Here is a 19166-nt window from a genome sequence, read left to right on the forward strand (position 1 = left end):
GATCTTCCAATATTTGATGATGTCTGCGCAGTTTTTTTAAGTAACAAGTCACTGCATTAGTATCGGGCTCTGTTTTATCATAGGAGTGCACTGTAACCAGATATTGTTTTACAGACGTAATATAGCGGATTGGAGGCGGCCCTGGTTAATATATAGCGATTGACACATTGCTGTGTTGACCACTTCATCCCGCAGCACATCACATGCTGTAGCCCCCCCGCGAGGGTTGCCGGGAAATGTAGTGAATTCCTTTCAGGCAAAGCTTTTCCCCGACCAATCCCATCGTGCATTGAGCGGAGGGTGACGGCTGTGGAGATACAGAAATTGGTGAGCTCAGCAATCCCTAGGTGATGTGTAGGCTTATACTACAACCGGGTACCCGGCAAGGGCTCTAATAGAAGTGCACGTGATGTATCTTTATAAATCTTTTACAAGTTACCTGTTTGCCCATATGTTACACTGTGTGGTTCATTTTTTTTAAGGTTTTTAATTCCTTGTGAGTAAAACAAATCACTTTATACTTCTGTTAGAAATGTATGGTTTATAGAACTGATTTATCACTAACTTAACTTGTGCAAGAATTGTGCCTTGTGTATCTAAAGCTAAACTTTTTTTTTAATGTATATTAGAATACTATGTTAGAATAGTTCACACGTGTGGTTATCATTAGAATGTATTGCAATGGTTGGATAACATTTGTACAGGCCTTTGGTTATGGTGAGATGCTTCATACAACTTCTCAGGAATCTCTTCTAGTGACTAACAAACACTTCAAAAAAGCCACCCAGTACTGGTCAAAGCAGTTCATTTATAAATGACAATCATTAGTAGCATGCTTCAGCTATAACCACATCCAAGGCATCCATTATTTGTTCTTTTTAACGTAAATGTGCATAGCCCTTATATTACCCCGTATATTACCAAGGTGTAATAAATGCTATAGGTAGGTGACTGCTGCCCAATCTCTTTTCACTCCTTACCTCCAACATGACGCATCTTAGCGACAATGGCTGTGCTATGCCTTAATCTTTCAGATTCAGTCCCTGTGATCCACCACTTATGTGACAACTCAACAGCACCTGTGGACTAAATATGGAAGCAAATCATTTAAAAGGCATTGACTAGATTACCAGATTTACCTTTTTACACCGTACAATGAATGGACACCTTTACTGAATCAAACAGTGTAAATATAAGATTCGGAGATCTTTTCCGCTTTACATGCTAATTTTTTTGCCTATGAGATGATTTAAAGCAGTGGTCGCCAACCTTTTGTACATCACGGACCACTAATTTCACGGACTCCGGACGGTTCATGTTCGGTGAACAGCGTGTCACTCAAAGGGGATGAAACTTCCCCCAGAGTGATGTCATGATGCCAGAACCCATCCACTCTCCCATAGCAGGTCTGAGCCCACCATTTGTGATCTGTACGGGAGACATGGTCTGCAGCTCTTGCTGGTGTGCCCAACTTGTCCCCAAATTTTCTGGTGGACCACTGGTTGGCAAAGCTGATTTAAATCAAATATTTAAAGTTACCTAAACAGAATTGTGGTGGAAAGAAAAGGGTTCTTTAATATTATTTTATTCATGGACATTTGCTAAGGGCTATAGGAAATCTGTAGGCAAAGTGAACACGTGTAGATCTTTAGGTATCTCAATGTAAGGGGATTGTCTCCTCTCTAAGAGTTGCTCAACTTGGAATTCTCCAGAGGTTGTTAGGGGTTCTATGAGCAGTGAGCAGTTTGTGACTCTTGGGTCAGTTTACTGGTTACCAATGACCTTTTTGGCTATCTGGCTAAGGGTGGCAGCCTTCCCGCTGGCCAGCAACGTAAGAGGCATTCTTACCACTGACCACCACACTAATGTACTGCGAGCTGTGGATATAGTAATTATAGTAGGGGTTCCTTGATAACCTGAAAGGGTTTTTTTTTTTTAGTGAGTTGTAAAAAGGTTGATAAACCTGTACATATTCATATATGTAAGCACTGTTCTTTGTAGCATTCAGGACTGCTCAGTGCTAGAGGTCTGAAGAAGAGAACTCATCAAGAGACTGAAGGACTCGCCGCACTTTGAGTACAGTCTGGTAACTACATTTGTGGTTTATCTGTGAGTTCAGTGGCCTCACCAAAGCTATGGAGCTTGAAAGATTTGAAATTTCTGACGATATTGTATCCTGAATCTTGAAGTTTCATTGTGTCTTGATTTTTATATTGCTGTATCCAAAGGGTCAAGGCTAGTACAAAACCTCCCCCTTTATGGACATTAGTAGGAGACCTTGTTCTCAAACATTAGGGAATAGAAAGCTACACGCAGAATTTTCTTTAGAGCAAGTATATAAAAGTTTTAGCACAGACAATACTATTGCTTTAACAGTTCAGGGGAGACAGAATCCAAAATCATATCATTACAGATAAGAAAGTCATCCATTTCCTTCAGTTGCAGCAGTTCAGCAAGATAGGCTAGTATAATGAGTAACTTAAGCAGAAAGTTTTCCAGCACTACATAGGAATAAGAAAGATCAATGAAGATGGAGACATTTGCTACTAGCCAAAAGGATCACCAGGCTATACTAGTCCAAGGAGGCTGGCTACGTTTACCATGCAAATGACTCCGGAAGATCCCTGCTTCCTTCAGTTTTTATGTAGGCTCTCTGTTCCTAGGGTAGTCATTCCAGTGTAGACAGCCATCTTTTGAAATCTTGGAGATTAAATGGCATGTTTATAGAGCCACAGGCCTCTATGATAGGAACATTTTCAAAAAAAAATAATAATGTACAGATGACTTTGAGTCTCTGGTAACATGTTACCCATTTAACTCTCCAAACAATGTTAGCAATTTCTCAATGTATCTTTAATAATTACCAAAATTCAGATATGTATGTTCCCAGGTCATTATATTCTAATTTGGGTGGGTTCACCATTGGATCCCAAGATTTGATAGAGCAACCATTGTGATTAAATCATGATTCAAAATCCACTTTCTGTTGAGCTGCATCTTCAGCTTGAGTTTCTTTACTAGCCCCAAAACATGTTTACAAAAAAGTATTTATTTTTTTCTCACTTCAAAGAGGATTTTTAGTTAGTTGGGGCAGAAGCATAAGATATTACATATTTTTTGAAAATCACATAGCCTAAACCAAGGGCGCCGAACTTTCGGCACGTGGAGCTGTCAGATCTGGCCCTCTCCTGATTCCTTTTCTACTCTCTTTGCTCATTGTATTGCAGGGGATAGGGCGCGCACATCTCCTATGTTTCTCTATAAGATCGTGCTACCAGGAGAGCTTCCTGACCATTCCTTGGTGTGAGCTCCCAGAGAATGAGCGTGTACTATAGACCTGGCAATCAGCTCTGACTGCTCCCCACCCATCTTGTACTGTGGGATATTCCCAGCATGAGAGCTGTGTCTGTGTCCATTCAGCTGTCATTATACACATGTAAACCTTCATATCTCCTTTACTAATTCTCATAGAAATGAGGTACAAAGGGGACCCAGAGAGCTGTTACTAAACCTAATTTCAGCTCCCTAAACATACCAAAGTTGCTAGATATGGGGTCACAAGCAAAAAATTCCAAATACAATCAGGGATATTTTCACATTATGGGGGCTATTTCAAGACCAGGGTCCCCAAATTAGGATTGCATGTTGGGGACCCCCTGAAGGCCACTTTCATGGCAATAAACATTAGGGTATTGCGAGTTATCTGTGCGTTCCCCAGGTCCGGAGGTTGCCGGATTTTTGATTGTCAACCTGTACCCTGTCACACATAGCTATCCCCTTACTCTCTATGAACCCCAATTTCTCTGTAAGAAAAGGGAAATGTAACTGCAAGTGCAGGACTATTGTGGCTAACTCCTCCTAACATTACATTACTATAGCGCCATCACAAGATACAAAAACTATACCTGTCATACCATGTTAACCTGTCACACATACAGTAGCTGGAAACTTACCTTCTGTGAACCCCAATTTCTCTTGAACAGTAATTGAACAGAAATGTAGTATAAGAGGTAGACTCTTGTGGCTACTACCCCCTCCCCCCCACACTACAACTATATTACTACCACCATACCATTGTGCCCTGTCACTTATAAATGTCCGCTTATGTTATTTGAAGAAATTTTTCCTAAGGTGTAATACCATAGAAGGAAGGAGTCCCGGAGTTGTCAAACCTTATATTTTGCTAAAGAGGGTATAAAGATTTGTATGATTACAATTATTATTACGCAGCGCTGTACATTAAATAGGGGTTGCATATGACAGACTAATACAGACAGTGATACAGGAGGCGAGGACCCTGACCCAAAGAGCTTACAATCTAGTACAATTACACTAACACTAGCGCATTCCATTAGTAAATAGATTAGTTTCTGTTATTCAAAATAAAGCTTTTTAGACAGGCTTTCACGCTAGGGATCTGTGTGTATGTTGTTGGAGTTGTTTCTTTTGGTATACAGTATGATAATAGAAATGTATTTCAATAATACTAATTAACTTTACAACCTGATTTATTTAGTAACTGTATCAAATCAAGTTATTGAAAATGTACTATGATGAGTGTGTTTTTATCCTTTGATTATCTATGTGTTTGATAGAGGTTGAATTGCGATTGACCAAATTGATTTTGTTTTGTTTTATTAAAACACAGTTAATGTAAGTGTCTATATATCCCCTGAGGAAGCAATTAAGTGAAACGCGTTGTGATCAAGACTAACAATTACAACCATGGAACCACAGTAAATCAATTAACAGTATGGGCTTCATGATTTATTGTAATGAGCCCACACAATAATGTCTATTATAAATGTATACTGAAATGTAATTAATTTTTATGTAAAGTTTTTCCTTAATAAAATTGTATTGTTTTATTAGTCTAAGTTTTCTGCAAAAAAGCGGTCTTTTGCTTTTTCTTATTTAATCATCTCTACTTCCCATCACTACATATCTCCCATCCTATTGTGTGTAAATTCCCCCACCTACTAGATTGTAAGCTCTTGGGGGCAGGGTCCTCTCCTTCTGTTTAATAATAATAATAATAATAATAATCTATGTAGAAATCTAGGCTTGGCAAAAAAAAAGTTATCTCAAATTCTCTTTTTGAGAAGCCATCTAGAGATCAGGTACACTTTAGATAACTGCATTTCTTTTTATTGCTCAGTATTGGCTCAGGCCTCAGATTTCAGCAGTGTGAGAAATGAAAATAGTTGTGTAATATGCACAGACTGCCAAACTATCCTTTGAGATAGAATTTGCAGCATAGTGATATGTCCAAGCATACGTAAGGCACACCTTTAGTGGATATTTTACATCCATTCTATGTCATCTCTGGCATCAGTGAATTTGAAAATAGAAGATTTAATGAAATGCAGAAGGAGAAAGAGGATATCAACTGGGCAGTCTGTTCGAGCACCACCTATCTCTTACTACATTCTTCCCTTAGCTGAGAAGTGTTGAGTGACTGTTTTCTTATGTATATATATTCATCCAAAGTCTGTTATACCTATGATTTAAATAAGCACACTTATAGAAATTAGAAATTATTTTTGATTGTATATATTAATTTTTCTGTAAGTATACAGTATAAAATTTCTCTTTTATTGTCAACTGTACTGTTTGAACCAAAACTTATGTATGGTGTTCTGTGTTTTCTAGATGTTCCAGCTAGATCATTGCTAGAAGAATGGGAGGTAAAGTGTTTTATATTACTTTTTATTTTTTTAATTATTATTATGGAAGAGCCACCAACAAGGGCTTATCATTTTGACCTCCAAAAAAAGGGAAGTGCATCTTGATGTAACTTTATGGAATCTGATGTTTATATCGTTCCTTAAAAGCTAGATCAAGCTCAAGTTTTGATCAAGATCAGCACAGAATGACAGTATCTCTGTAATTGACACCCACTCATTCATAATTGTTTTTTTGTGTGTTTCCTTCATACTACTACCTCTGTTGCAGCTGACATTTTACCCTGGAATTCCATGTGTGGGGGAGCTCCTCCTGTGCGATGGGGCTTTGGTCTTTGGACTAGTCACTAGGCCTGAGCACTGTCGTATGGCTGAAATAGTGTCATTATCCCTTGGGTCCTTGCAAAGACTCTGTTACTTTGGTTTGCATATGCAACAGGATTGTGTCTGATCAAGGGAAACCCTGTACTAAAACAAATTCCATAGGCAGCCATTTTAAATTTAAAACACAAAAAAAAGTCTTTATCTTTACTGAATACCTCGTTTGTAAACTTGTATTTGGTTTCATCCACCTTATGTCACTGAAGAAGTATGCAAGATAATGCTTCTGTACACTTTTTTTGGGATAGCGTTCTAGATAGTAGTAGCCAATGAAAAGAACTGGAAAACAGTAAATTTTTAATCAAGTACCTGTTTAAATGTATGGATTACATACATCAATCAGTGAAAACATGAATACCCAACCTGGCTTTCATTTTAGATGGGTAATAGCCAATCAGCTTCATACTTGGCTTTAAGATAGATGTGATCCATTGGTTGAAAAACTATTGATCGCCTCTACCACCATGGCAGATTAAATCTGAATTAATTAGCTGCAAAGATTTTGAGTCGCCTTTCAAAAATTTGACTATTGAAGTGTTTCACTATTACACAGACTCTTACAGTTTTAAAGCTTGACATATTTTATAGTTTATTAGTTGTTGTAGTTTCACCTTTTCAAAATTTCTAATTTTCTGTAATTTACAACTCATGTTTTATTCTACAGGTTATCTGCTTTCAAAGCATATTTAATATCTTGGGGTTTTAGGTAATCTTCAGACCTAAAATGGATGTTTAATGCATGCATGTTAAATATTTTTTAAAAATACCCTGGCAATGAAGTGGTTAAGTTACACCTCCTTTACTGGCTTACATTTTTCTTATAGTCCATCCTGCTGCCATCCTTTCCTCAGGTAAACATTCAACTGCCCTTCAATATGTTGTAAAAAAATGGAAGACACACACACACACACACACACACCTTGAGCCTATCATTGTTTTTTTTTGAGAAGTATTAACCACTCCATACTGGGAACACCCCACAAAACCTGCTGTTAGGATTATGCTGTGATCCACCTTAGCCATCACATGTTGTCAATGTTTTTTCTGCTTTCAACACATCACCTTCACCTTAAAAAACTGACTTCACTTGCTGGCTAATATATTCCACCTTGTGACAGCTGTCATTGTAGTGAAATACATTTTTTTCACTTCACCTGGCTCACTTTTCTTGCATTTCATAAATTTTCTTTAGAACAGCTCTTTCTGTTTGTAGACCTGGAACTCTATTAATACTAATAATGTAATCTTGTTAATTACCTGTATTAGTGTGAAAAGTATCAGTCTTGTCATAGGATAAGTAAACTGAGTGTGGCACATGTCACATGCAAAATCAGTAATTCCAGTATTCTAAAGGTTCATTAATTTACTGATGATGTAAAAAAATAAATGTGCAGATATAGTTTCCTACTCCATGTTTTCCAAGCTGTTCCAAAAAAAAAAAGACTCAAACTAATTTGGTCAAACACAAATGTTCCCTTTGCTAAATGAACCAGGTCAGTCATTCATCTTTGACAATTAACCCAGTCCTCACTGTGTATTTTTGCTGCAAATTATAGAGCAGGTCTATTTGAATCACCACTCACCACTGCCTATTATAGTCTTAAGATTTATTTTGTTAAATATATAAAAGTTACATATTAGTAGGCTCACTTAGTGAGTTTGTGAGCAAATTTATATATTTAGTTGTGCTCAAGTACCGGTAGATTACCGCATCTGCTAATGTGTATAGTTTTGATTTACCAAATAGTTATTATGAATGATATTAGCACCTAATACTAAGGGAAGATTCATGGTTTCACTTAATTTTTGTCTTCCTTACTCTCAGACCGTGAAAATAATTTTCCTCCATTGCCTAAGTTCATCCCCCTGCGCCCCTGTTTCTACCAGAATTTTGAGGATGAAATTCCTTCACAGCACAGGCCATTGGTACTGAGGATCTACCATTTGTGGATATGTAAGTATTCCATCTAAGGTTTATCAAATAATATTGCATTCATTAACACAGTCATAATGACATGTACAGCACCTCATAAATCTGAATTCTATGATAAAGCTCTTTTCCTACTCAGTCTTGCCCCTGGTCAACAGACATTTAGGCATTTCTTTGGAAAGTCAGAGGCAAAGAAGGGATCTGTAAGGGGGAGGAAGCTGGTTTTGGGACAGACATGGATGTTCCCTTCTTCTATGTCACCACCCATGTAATTGGAAAGTTTGCTTCTGCTATGTCAATTCATTGCTTTTACAGCTGCAAGCTTCTCTTTCACCCAGTGACAGAGGTAGGATTTAAAGATGCAGTACCCTTTAAGGTAAACTTATGTGGGCATACCCTAATTTAAAAAAAAAGTATATAACTGTATATGTAAGATTTAGTTTTGTTTTTGCATATATAGCATAACTGAAAATGTCTCTGTGAATGGCATCACATCATGATTTTGAGTTTTTGGTTGTCAATCTCCCTCATTAAGTATTATTATTTTTAATCTTAACATTTATATTCATATTCAGCTTTTGCCCTCATATACTGACCCTGGTTGTGCAGATGTTAGCTGTAACTAAGACAGGGACTAGCATGTGCGGAACAGGGGAAATGTGGAGTATTGAAAATAGTATGTTATTGTATAATTTACCATAATAACCCAAATTTGAACATTCATCTATTGGTTTATATGGCAGTACCAGTAATCCTGGGAGATTACTGTTTGAAAATGTGAAAGTTTCAGGCAATAGGAACTGCCATTCCTGCATTGCAACCTGCTTTTGTATGAATGGTGACGTGTGTGGGAAAACTGGAAAATTCTCTTTCATGATTATTATTTATTATTAATAATAATAATAATAATATTATTATTATTATTAATAATATTAACAAACAGGATTTATATAGCACCAACATATTAAGCAGTGCTGTACATTAAATTGAGGTTACAAATGACAGACAAATACAGACAGTGATACAGGAGGGGAGGACCCTGCCCCGAAGAGCTTACAATCTAGGAGGAGGGGGAATTAAACACAATAGGATGGGAGATATGTAGTGGTGAGAAGTAGTTATGGTTTAAAAAGACAGAAGAAGATGGGTAGGCAAGTTTGAAAAAATGGGTTTTGAGCGCTCTTTTAAATACGTAGAAAGTAGGAGCAAGCCAAAAAGAACGAGAAAGACCATTCCAGAGAGCTGGGGCAGCTCTAGAGAAGTCTTGGAGCCGTGCGTGTGATGAGGTTATGAGTGAGGAAGTCAATTGTAGGTAATTGGAGGAGCGAAGAGAGCGACTAGGGGAGTATTTTTTTACCAGGTCAGAAATGTAAGTAGGACAAGAACTGTGGAGGGATTTGAAGGCAAAACACAGGAGCTTGAATTTGAATATAAGGTGAAATGGAAGCCAGTGTGGAGATCTGCACAGAGATCCAGCTATTGTACCCTAGGCCAGTTAGGGTATATTTCCTAAACCAACAATTTACAAAGTTTTAAACTTTTACATATTTTATGACAACATCTTTCTGAGAATGATCAGAAAAATATCAAAGTAGATATCAAAAAGGAATTAACATTAAAAAAAGATATAAAAATGTGTTTTTAGGTATTGAATATTTATTTATTTCAAATATTTCACGTTTGCTTTGTCACTCATGCCTCTTGGCAAACTCCGGATGGGATTTGGTATGTATTTATCTTATTATTTTATTTTATGTTATTTTAACAAACTTTTTGTTTTTTATTACTCATCCAAATTATAGTTCACTCATTAATTTCTTCATCTTTACCTTTAGGTTTTGGTGGATAACAATCTTTATTTAAAGATGGTTGCTAATATAAATTTAGGACTTTAAGAAACAGGTGCATTAATTTAGGATTATTTAACAAAAATGCAGAACTTTATTCAACAGATATGTTATGACTTGTGTCAAGTTTATTTAGAGTCGTTTTTTCACTTTAACATCTTAAATTATTTTATGTAGATTATTTACATATAATATCTTAGATTTTTCCTAACTTGTGGAAGTCAATACGATTTTTAGAAAAAAATTTTTTTTTCTGAGATAATAAAAATAGGCAGATGGTGAGATAAACACAACTGTATTTCCTGATTACTGGGATAAGAACATACAACTGCTATGAAACCAAACCCAATCAGAAACTTACAACAAACTAGTATGCAGTCTTTTCTTTGTCATTTACTTCTGTGGAAAAGTTGACCAATAAAACAAGCTGCAAATAGATAAACATGTTTTAAATTTTGGTGCTGGATTTACAGTTCATTAACTAAAATTTTGTGCTAGATGTACAAATGTGTTAAAAAAAAAACTTGCAAGCTTGAGGTTGAATTAGAATATAAAATAGTCTATAAAGTAAATAAATGAACAAAGTTTTTAAAAATCAAAATGGAACTCCAGGCAGATAATATAATAAAAAAAAGTTATGACTAAGTGTATTTATATAGCAAGTATACACCCAAGTATAACATATTTTCCCTATTTATTATTTTTCTAATTTTTACAATTATCTTGTTTTCCATAGTTTATTGCATCTCCCTTATCGTAAACCTGGTTGCATGTCTTGCTTGGTGGATTGCAGGAGGCTCTGGGGTGAATTTTGGATTGGCTTTGCTGTGGCTGGTCATGTTTAGTCCTTGTGGATATGTGTGTTGGTTTCGTCCAGCATACAAAGCTTTCAGGTAAGCCTTCATATCTTTATCTCAACACACAAAAGCATAATGGATGTCGCGTTCCTTACTGTGAGTTATTTGCTTTTTTTTGTGAACAAAAACCTAATTTTAAATTTACTACTTTTACTGAAAGAATCAGGTGATTTTCTGCCTTTGCATTTTTTTTGGCAACATTGAGGACTTTTTTCTGTAAGTCAGGTTATCTTTTCATAAATACTGCACGCTTCAGCCTGGATATAAGTTTGATGTTGGGTTTGTTCTTTTGATTGTTCCTGACAAAATACAGCTTGCTACAATTAAATGATTATTTAAATCAAGAACAAAAATATACTATTTTGCAGTTTACTAGTCCTTATATGTGGTGGTTGCATTTTTAGCAGGTTTCGAAAATACCTCCTGCTCTAAACAGAAATGCAGTGCCATTATCGCTTTCTGTGAGCACAATGGTATTTTCCATCTGTAAACTACTAATTTCCCTTTCACCCATGAAAGGAATGAAGACTTTTTTTTTATATGTCCAGCCTAACGGAATGCCTATGCAGCAATAGCATTCAAAGACTAGTAAGTAGGAATAAATTACATTTTTATCTTTTGGCCCAGATACTGTTTAAAATGGACTCAAAAGGTGAAGATTTGCTATTTTATAGGGAACATCTAAAGTTTAATTGTGTATAAGCAATTCAGTAGGTCATTTGTATTGACAGAAGTGGCTGTAATATCTGTTGTATAAAATGTCATATTAACCTCCTCGCTAAAGTACCGGCGCCTTGCACATATGGGCAGTTCTGATGAAGTTTTACTTCCAGAGGAAAAGTCTCGGCACCTATCTTCAGCTCTTTGCATCATCTGTGGACAGAAAGGACACTCTAATAAATTGCGTTCTCAGAGGCATGAAAACTTCAGCACCTTCTTTCCCCTCCACTCAGCGTCCCTCCATAGCTATCCAGCTTCACCACAAGTCCACATTTGCCCTTGAGGCCTTCATCAACTGGTAATTTAATCTCGGCTACCCTTGTCAAGGAATATGCTTGGCCTATAGAGCCATTATCTCAACCTCTGCGTATCCCTGTGGTAAATGGTACCACATGTGGACCTATCTGCTTCCAGACTAGACCCATAAAAATATCTGTTTGTGTGCTTCATCAGGAGAGCATACTTATTCCTGTTCTTGCTCAGGCCTCCTCTGCAGTCATCCTGGGACTCCCATGGCTTCAACAGCACTCTCTAGTGCTCAACTGGTCTCCTCCACTTGGAACTATCCGGCCATGCATTCACTACTGTGGTCTGAACGAAATTACAATAAAAAAATGCTACCCACTGCCGCTCATTTCTAAGCTCTTTGACTGTCTCTGCGGTGCACAGGTCTTCACCAAAAGTCTTCACCAAAATAGACCTCTGAGGTGCATATAATCAAATTTGGATTAAAGGCTGATGAATGGAAAACAGAATTTAATATAAGTTATGCTCTTTGGTCTCTGTAATGCCCCAGCTGTTTTCCTGCATTTTGTTAATAATGTGCTTGTGAACTTTTATACTTTTTTCTGGCCCAGCTCTGGTTGGGCTGGATGTCACTAAGGCCTTCTCTATTGAGGTTGATGCTTCCTCTTCCAGACCCCCACCACAGCCAGATACCAATGTACATTCTTTTTATGAAATTTTCCCAATTCACAAGTCTACTATTTTACAGATCATAATAACTGACAGTCTGCTAGTCACCTCAACCCTGGGCAAGCCTGTTGGTCCTTGTTCTTTTCTTGGTCTGATTTTGTGATTACTTTAATAACCCAGTTCCTCTGACTCCCGAGCGGACACATTTTCTTGCTCCTTTGATCCCCAGGAAGCTGCTACCTAATTTATCATCTCACCGGCCTGTGCCCCTCCCCCCCAGGTAAAACCTTGGTGCTTCCCAACTTTACACTGGGGACACTGTTCCAAACTTTCTGGTCATCTCAGCATTCACAGAATCCTCACATTTCTCTCCCGACAGTACTGGTGGCCCAACCTTTGTAAGGATGTGATCAAGTATGTCAAGGTCTGTGCTGTCTGCGCTCAAACAGTCTTCTACCTACACCCCAGCAGGCTCTCTTCGTCCACTACCAATTCCCACGGAACCTTGGTGCTCTATGCATTTTATCACTGATTTTCTTCATACCGATGGCTGTACGGTTATTTGGGTAATTGTGGAAAATTAGAAAATAAAGAAAACATAAAAAGCTGGGGGTTTGTTAGCAGTTTTGAGTGTATTTAGTATTTAGGAATATAATATAACAAACTTAACATTCACATAATTCAGTAGAGTTGGTTAAATAGGTAACTAAAGTTTGTATGAAAACTCTCCTAATCTGAGTTCTGTAATGCTCTTAAAATATCCCCTGAAATAGCCTATCTGCAAAATGGGTCAGCAAGACATTATGCCAGCCATATTTAACTAATTAGGGAATCCCTTGTATAGATGCCAAGGCACCACTTCCCATTAAATTGGAAATGGGAGTGATTTACCTATGTAACATGTATTATGTTAATGTTAGTTTTGATTCACTAAATTTCCTTAAATACACTCAAAACAGCCAAGGACTGCCAGAATGGCAAACACTTAAATAGGAAGCTCCAATCTGTTTGCATAGTGCGCTTTCCCTGAATGTGGCCATCTGCTGGTGGCCAGTGGAAGTTCATTATAACCACAATATTTAGCACCACCAGCAGGAGAGGCAGATAATTATAACACTCTTCAATTGCATCTGAGTGCAGGTGCACTTTTCCCAGTCAAGATTGAGCCAAGGAAGCCACCCATTCCTCCCTTGGCTGAACGAGGTTTCTTCCTAGAAACTTACACAGACCTATCTACTCTCTATTCCCTGGAGCCTTTTAACACTCTCTGACATTCCTAGTGACACTCTGTCACAATATATATATGATATTACAGAACACTTCTTGATAAATAGGGGCTGTGAATGATAAATGATAAAGAGGAAGTAAACTCAAAAATACCTAAAACAAAAAAAAAAGAAATACACTTAACCTCCAATCCCGCACAGCATTTGATTGGTCTGGAGGTGTCTTCCATCAGGTCCCGCGTCGTCCCGGTATCCGTCTCTCCGAAAAAAGAAAAGTTTGCAGGTTTCACGCATGCGCAGTAATGTTGGCAAGTTTTTATTACAAACTACGTCACCCGATCTCACGCCTGTGTCGAGTTATGTAGGAAGAAGAACCCGGAAGATCTTGGGCCTGCGCAGAAGGAGCCCCCAAGAGCCTACCGGGATGCGTGACGTAGGTATCCCGGGAGGCTTTGTGCTGCCATTCATTCTCGACTGCCTAGGCGATCAAGAATTAGGGAGCGGTGCTGCACCCTTTTTTATAAAAAAAAAAAAAAGGGTGTGCACTTATATACCTTTTATGTAAAGTGAAATTTGTGAAGTGAAGTACAAGCTACGACACAGGAGGAGAAGGGGGCCTGTCAATTACATTGTAAGAGGTGGGGGGAGCATAATATACAATGCATAGGAAATATGAAACTGTGGCAGATTAGTGATGGTTTGGGGAAAGAAAAGCTATTTGGTCACAAATGTAGGAAGACGGGAACAGTGGAGTGGTTTAAGGCCAAGGCACAGTAACCTAGATTTGAATTTTGGGGAAATGAAAGTAATTAAACAGTTAGCATAGAAGAGCAGAGAGTGAGGAGGTATGATGAGATGGATAGAAAGTCATGCAGCATTCATTATATCTTGCAAGGATCTAGTTTGCGGAATACCATAAAAGAGAAAGTTGTAGTAGTCAAGACGAGATAATGACAGTGTGTCTCTGGGAATAGGAGGGAAGTATTTTGTAGATATTGTGCTGTGTGAGTGGCAGAAGAGATGTTAAATTCTAATTATTATGAATAAAGACTTTCAGTATTTGGCCAGCTTTGGACATTTCCAAGACATGAAAAAGGAATGTTTGCCAGTAATTACATTTAGGGCATAGAGGTGTGCTTGTGCAACAACCAACTGGGTAGTGTGTATTTGTGTTGAAAGTTTAGTGATATAAGAATTCCCTTTTATTAACTGCATGAAGCATATTTGGTACCTTGGAGTCTGCAAGCAATTACCAACCTTGGGAAATAGCTTCTGCCCAGCATAAAGTCCATAACCTTAAGTCTAAACCCAAAGCCTGTTATGACTGCATAGATAATATAGTAGAATATACCGATCACTCTTCAATAGGACTTAGGAGGGGCAAGGAAGCTTTACCTCTTTGCAAACATGATGAATATTTAGGACAGTTTTGACCAGTGGAGGAGCAGCTGTAAGGTGTTGTGGTGATTGCTAAATTATTAAAATATGTCCTTTTAAATCATCATACTATTTGAGCTATGGTGGACAACAGAACTACAGCTTAATAATAGCAAATAACAGTTCTGCAGCTAGAGAAGAAGTATCCATCTCCCTCTAAATATTGACTAATATATTACAATGAGCAGTATGTGCTTATATGGTCATTTTTATTTAGGCAGAGTGTTGTAGCATAAATCTAATTTAATGCTTGATTTCTTATGAATGAAACTTTTAGATACAATATATCTCTTGCAGTTTTATACAATATTATCAAAAAGATGGTAAAAAGATACATCTAAAAGATGGTACTATTGTGTAATAACCAGTTACACTTTTTCTTCACGGTTCTAAACTATTTTCAGATGGCCAGGTAAGCAGGAATTTGGGAATGCAAATTTATTAGAACGTTGTTTCCTTAATCAGCTAATACTAGTTTATTAATCTTTTCAACATCTAGAATTTAGAAGATGTCATCTCCTGCTTGGTTGCCAACATTTCAAATGCGTACAAATGTTTGTATAGGGTCTAATGCAGCTATTTATTTATAATTTTTTCATATATTCCTAACAGAAAATTCATAATTAAATATGTATTCTGTTTGTTTATTCTTTCAGATCTGACAGCTCATTCAACTTCATGGCTTTCTTTTTCATATGTGGGGTGCAGTTTGTCCTGTCTGTGGTCCAGGCCATTGGTATCTCTGGATGGGGTGCCTGGTGAGAATCTTCATTTTTAAAAAATTCCCATACTATTCAAATAATTGGTGTTTTTTCCCCTTGTTTTCCCTATCATCAATTTTACTGAGCTAAGTGCATTATCCCTGGCAATGGTAAATTTGTCATTGAACAACCTAAACCCATTTAATACATGAACCCCAATGTTGCATATTTTCTATTAGATATGCCAAAACTTCAAAAAGCCTTGTCAGACAATTGTACCAAAGTATAAAAACTGACCTAATAATTACCAGCAAATTTAAAAATCTGTTATAATGATATTTTCATATATTTTCTGTACTTTTTATGTCACAGGTTGTAATGTAACTTAGTTAATGGATTGCGCATATTAAAAAAAAAAAATGGTGCACCTTTGTTGACATTGCTTAGATTAGGACAAAAAATGTCAGCTGCTGTTTGTATTGCTCTCACTTTCTAAATTTTAAAACATTTATTTGGAAGATTATGAGAAGAATTGATTTATATTTTTTTTTTCTAAAGCGGTTGGCTGGCTGCAGTGACATTTTTTAGCTACAATGTGGGAGCTGCCATAGTGATGCTGTTTCCAGCTGTGATGTTTACTGTCAGTGCACTTGCAACTGCTCTAGCATTGATCAAGGTAGGCACATATTTTATAAAGTTTTGTTAAGTTTTCTGTGCCAAAGTTGGCAACCTAAAATTCAAAACTGAACTGAACATGCTGTAGAGTGATTGATTACAACTTACTGACTTTGTTTACAGGATTGACAAGTAAGGAATTGCAAATGTTTGTGTTACAACAGGAGTCAATGATTTTGTATTAGCACAGTCTGCTTTGGACATAAAAGGGAGTTACAATTTATCTTTTATAATATCTTATTCCTACAATTACTGTTTAAACCATATGCAAGGCGTGCTGTGTTTTAAATCTCCAGCCTGAGGTATTAGTAAAAAAATATTTTGCATTAAGTCAATAAGTAACGCATGTCAAATTGAACAGGAGAGGAATGGTAGAAAATAATTATACCAGTAATAATAAAACCTAGACATAAAGTTAAACAAAAGTGATTTTGTGTTAATGCAACTATTTACTTAAAATGTTTTTTCCCAAAAGGTGCACAGACTGTACAGAAGAGCTGGTTGTAGTTTCCAGAAAGCCCAAGATGAATGGCACTCTGGGACATGGAAGAAGCCACCTACCCATGAAGAACAGTACTCCAATTTTTCTGGGCCCAGTCTACCCCAGTACCCTACAGTGCCAAGTTATCCTGCAGCAGGACAGTGGCCATAGACATTCTCTGTCTTTTATAGCTTTTTCCAGTGGAGAGCTCTGTGAAACCTACAGTAACCAAGTTTCTTTAGTGTAAAGATAACACATGGAGTGTCTGGCTCCAGTAGACTGTTTATTTTGTAATTAGTCAGCCTTAATATGATTGCTGTCAATGAATTTTATAACATTTTGCCAAAAATGAAATTGTTAAAGACTGCAGTCATAGTTACATAGTAGGTTAGGTTGAAAAAAGACATAAGTCCATCAAGTTCAACCCCTGAGGAAATGAACATATCCCAGATATAAAACCCTATGGACATAGTTGGTCCAGATGAAGGCAAGAAAACCCTGGTACAATTTGCGTCAACAGGGAAAAAAATCCTTCATGATTCCATTAAGCAATCGGATGTTCCCTGGATCAACAGTCACTGTTTTTTTTTTTTTTTTTACTTTAAAGCCTTAATACCCACTTATATTCCTCCAGATGCAAAGAGTGTCCTCTTGTTCTTTTTAATGATCTCAAAGTGAATACATGGGAGGAGTTTTCTATATGGACCCTTTATATATTTACACAGGATGATCATATCCCCCCTTAAATGTCTCTTCTCAAGGGATAGCTGAGCTCCCCACTCTCTCCAATTCCACAAAGTCCTTTTTGTGAACTGGTGCCCAAAACTGGACTGCATATTCCAGATGTGGTCTGACCAATGCTTTGTACAGGGGCAGGATTTGGTCTCCATCTTTGCAGTCTTTTCCTCTTTTGATACAAGAAAGTACTTTACTAGCTTTAGATATTGCAGCTTGGCATTGAGATTATGATTTGGCTTTTGTTTTGAGATTACTGGGTACTGTTGAAGTTTAAGCACATATCAAACAATATGTGTTTTTTTTATCTGCCCTGGAGATGTTAAAAGAATCTGGGTACTATTTAGAAGAAAGTTTACTTTTTGAAGCATTTGACAATGGAGTGATCAGTGGAGATGAAACATGAATTGAGGCTGTTCATTTAACAAAGTGATTATCACCTTGCATTTTTTATTTATTTTAAGTGAATGCAGTGAAAACTCAGTTTGAAAAGAATACATAGTTACATGCAAGGAATAGTAAAAAAAAACTTGATTTTCTGCTTGCACATGATTCAGTGGTTGAATTCGGGAAGCTTTAGCTCATTCAGTAAACTTTGTAAAAAATTCCCTTGCAAGATGTTAATTCACTTTGCTAAACAAACATGTATTTTTTAGTAAATCAAAATGATATAGTATTAATCAAAAATGATATTTCATTTTCAGACTTTTTATTTCCCAAAATGTTTTTAATGTCTAAAGTGTTATTTGTGTGTGTGTTTTTTTTAAAGTAGAGTTACAGACAAACACAGTTTAACACACTTGTGTTTCTCAACTAGAATTCCTCCAGAAGCTGCTAAGGGTTTCTAGAGGTTCTTTGAGCAATGGGCAATTTGTGCCAGGTCAGGTTTAAGTGGCACCAGTGATCTTTTTGGCTTTGTAAGAAAGACATTCTTCCCATTGACTAGCAATGTAATGGGCATGCTTTCCATACTTATATACTGGTATTTGTGGATATAGTAATTATAGCAGGGGTTCCCTACAGATTTTAAAGGTATTTCCAGAGTTCCCCCAGGTTAAAAAGGTCAGGAAAGGCTGGTTTAGCCAGAGAGCATTGTCAGGCTGCTAACCTAACATTTTATTACAGCAGGTAATCAATGCAACCTGGTTAATTACCTGCCCTTGGTTTGTGGTTGAATAGTGAAGCTTCAGCAACACAATGTGGAATCATTCCTTTTATGAGTGTGTTTCTTGCTAGTTTTTTGCACTGTAACACACCTGATTGGCTGCTGGTGCTACCAATCCTTCCATTGTAAGTTGTTAATAAAAATTTAAAGGTTTACACTAAATCAGATAAATATGTTATTTAAATATTTTTTTTATTGAACACATAACTAAATAAATTGATTTTACAAATTTTTTTGTAGAATTAATATCACCAAATCTTTACATCAACCGTTAAAAATTTTTAAGCTTTATAACTACAGTGGCTTCAGAAAGTATTCGGAACCCCTCACTTTTTTCAACACCTCCTTGAGATTCTCAGTCAAGTTGGATGGGAACCATCAGTGGACAGTCATTTTCATGTCTCTTCAGAGA

At 36.9% G+C, this 19166-nt stretch overlaps 1 protein-coding gene across 5 annotated transcripts; it reads left to right on the plus strand.

Moving 5' to 3' along the window:
- On the plus strand, positions 1–18925 carry SCAMP4 (secretory carrier membrane protein 4). 5 transcript variants are annotated; one of them, XM_072405124.1, is made up of 7 exons: positions 1–347; positions 5653–5687; positions 7891–8019; positions 10579–10735; positions 15654–15755; positions 16257–16374; positions 16849–18925. In XM_072405124.1, exons 2-7 carry the CDS (start codon positions 5681–5683, stop codon positions 17023–17025), a joined length of 690 nt encoding a protein of 229 aa, XP_072261225.1. In that variant the 5' UTR covers positions 1–347; positions 5653–5680; the 3' UTR covers positions 17026–18925. The 5 variants fall into 5 exon arrangements, with proteins under 5 accessions (XP_072261225.1, XP_072261224.1, XP_072261226.1 ...); XM_072405123.1 differs by having other exon boundaries at positions 1–327; XM_072405125.1 differs by lacking the exon at positions 1–347 and adding an exon at positions 379–496.
- The last annotated feature ends 241 nt before the right edge of the window (positions 18926–19166 follow it).

This window comes from Pyxicephalus adspersus, chromosome 3, assembly GCF_032062135.1.
Source record: "Pyxicephalus adspersus chromosome 3, UCB_Pads_2.0, whole genome shotgun sequence".
Classification (NCBI taxonomy): domain Eukaryota; kingdom Metazoa; phylum Chordata; class Amphibia; order Anura; family Pyxicephalidae; genus Pyxicephalus; species Pyxicephalus adspersus.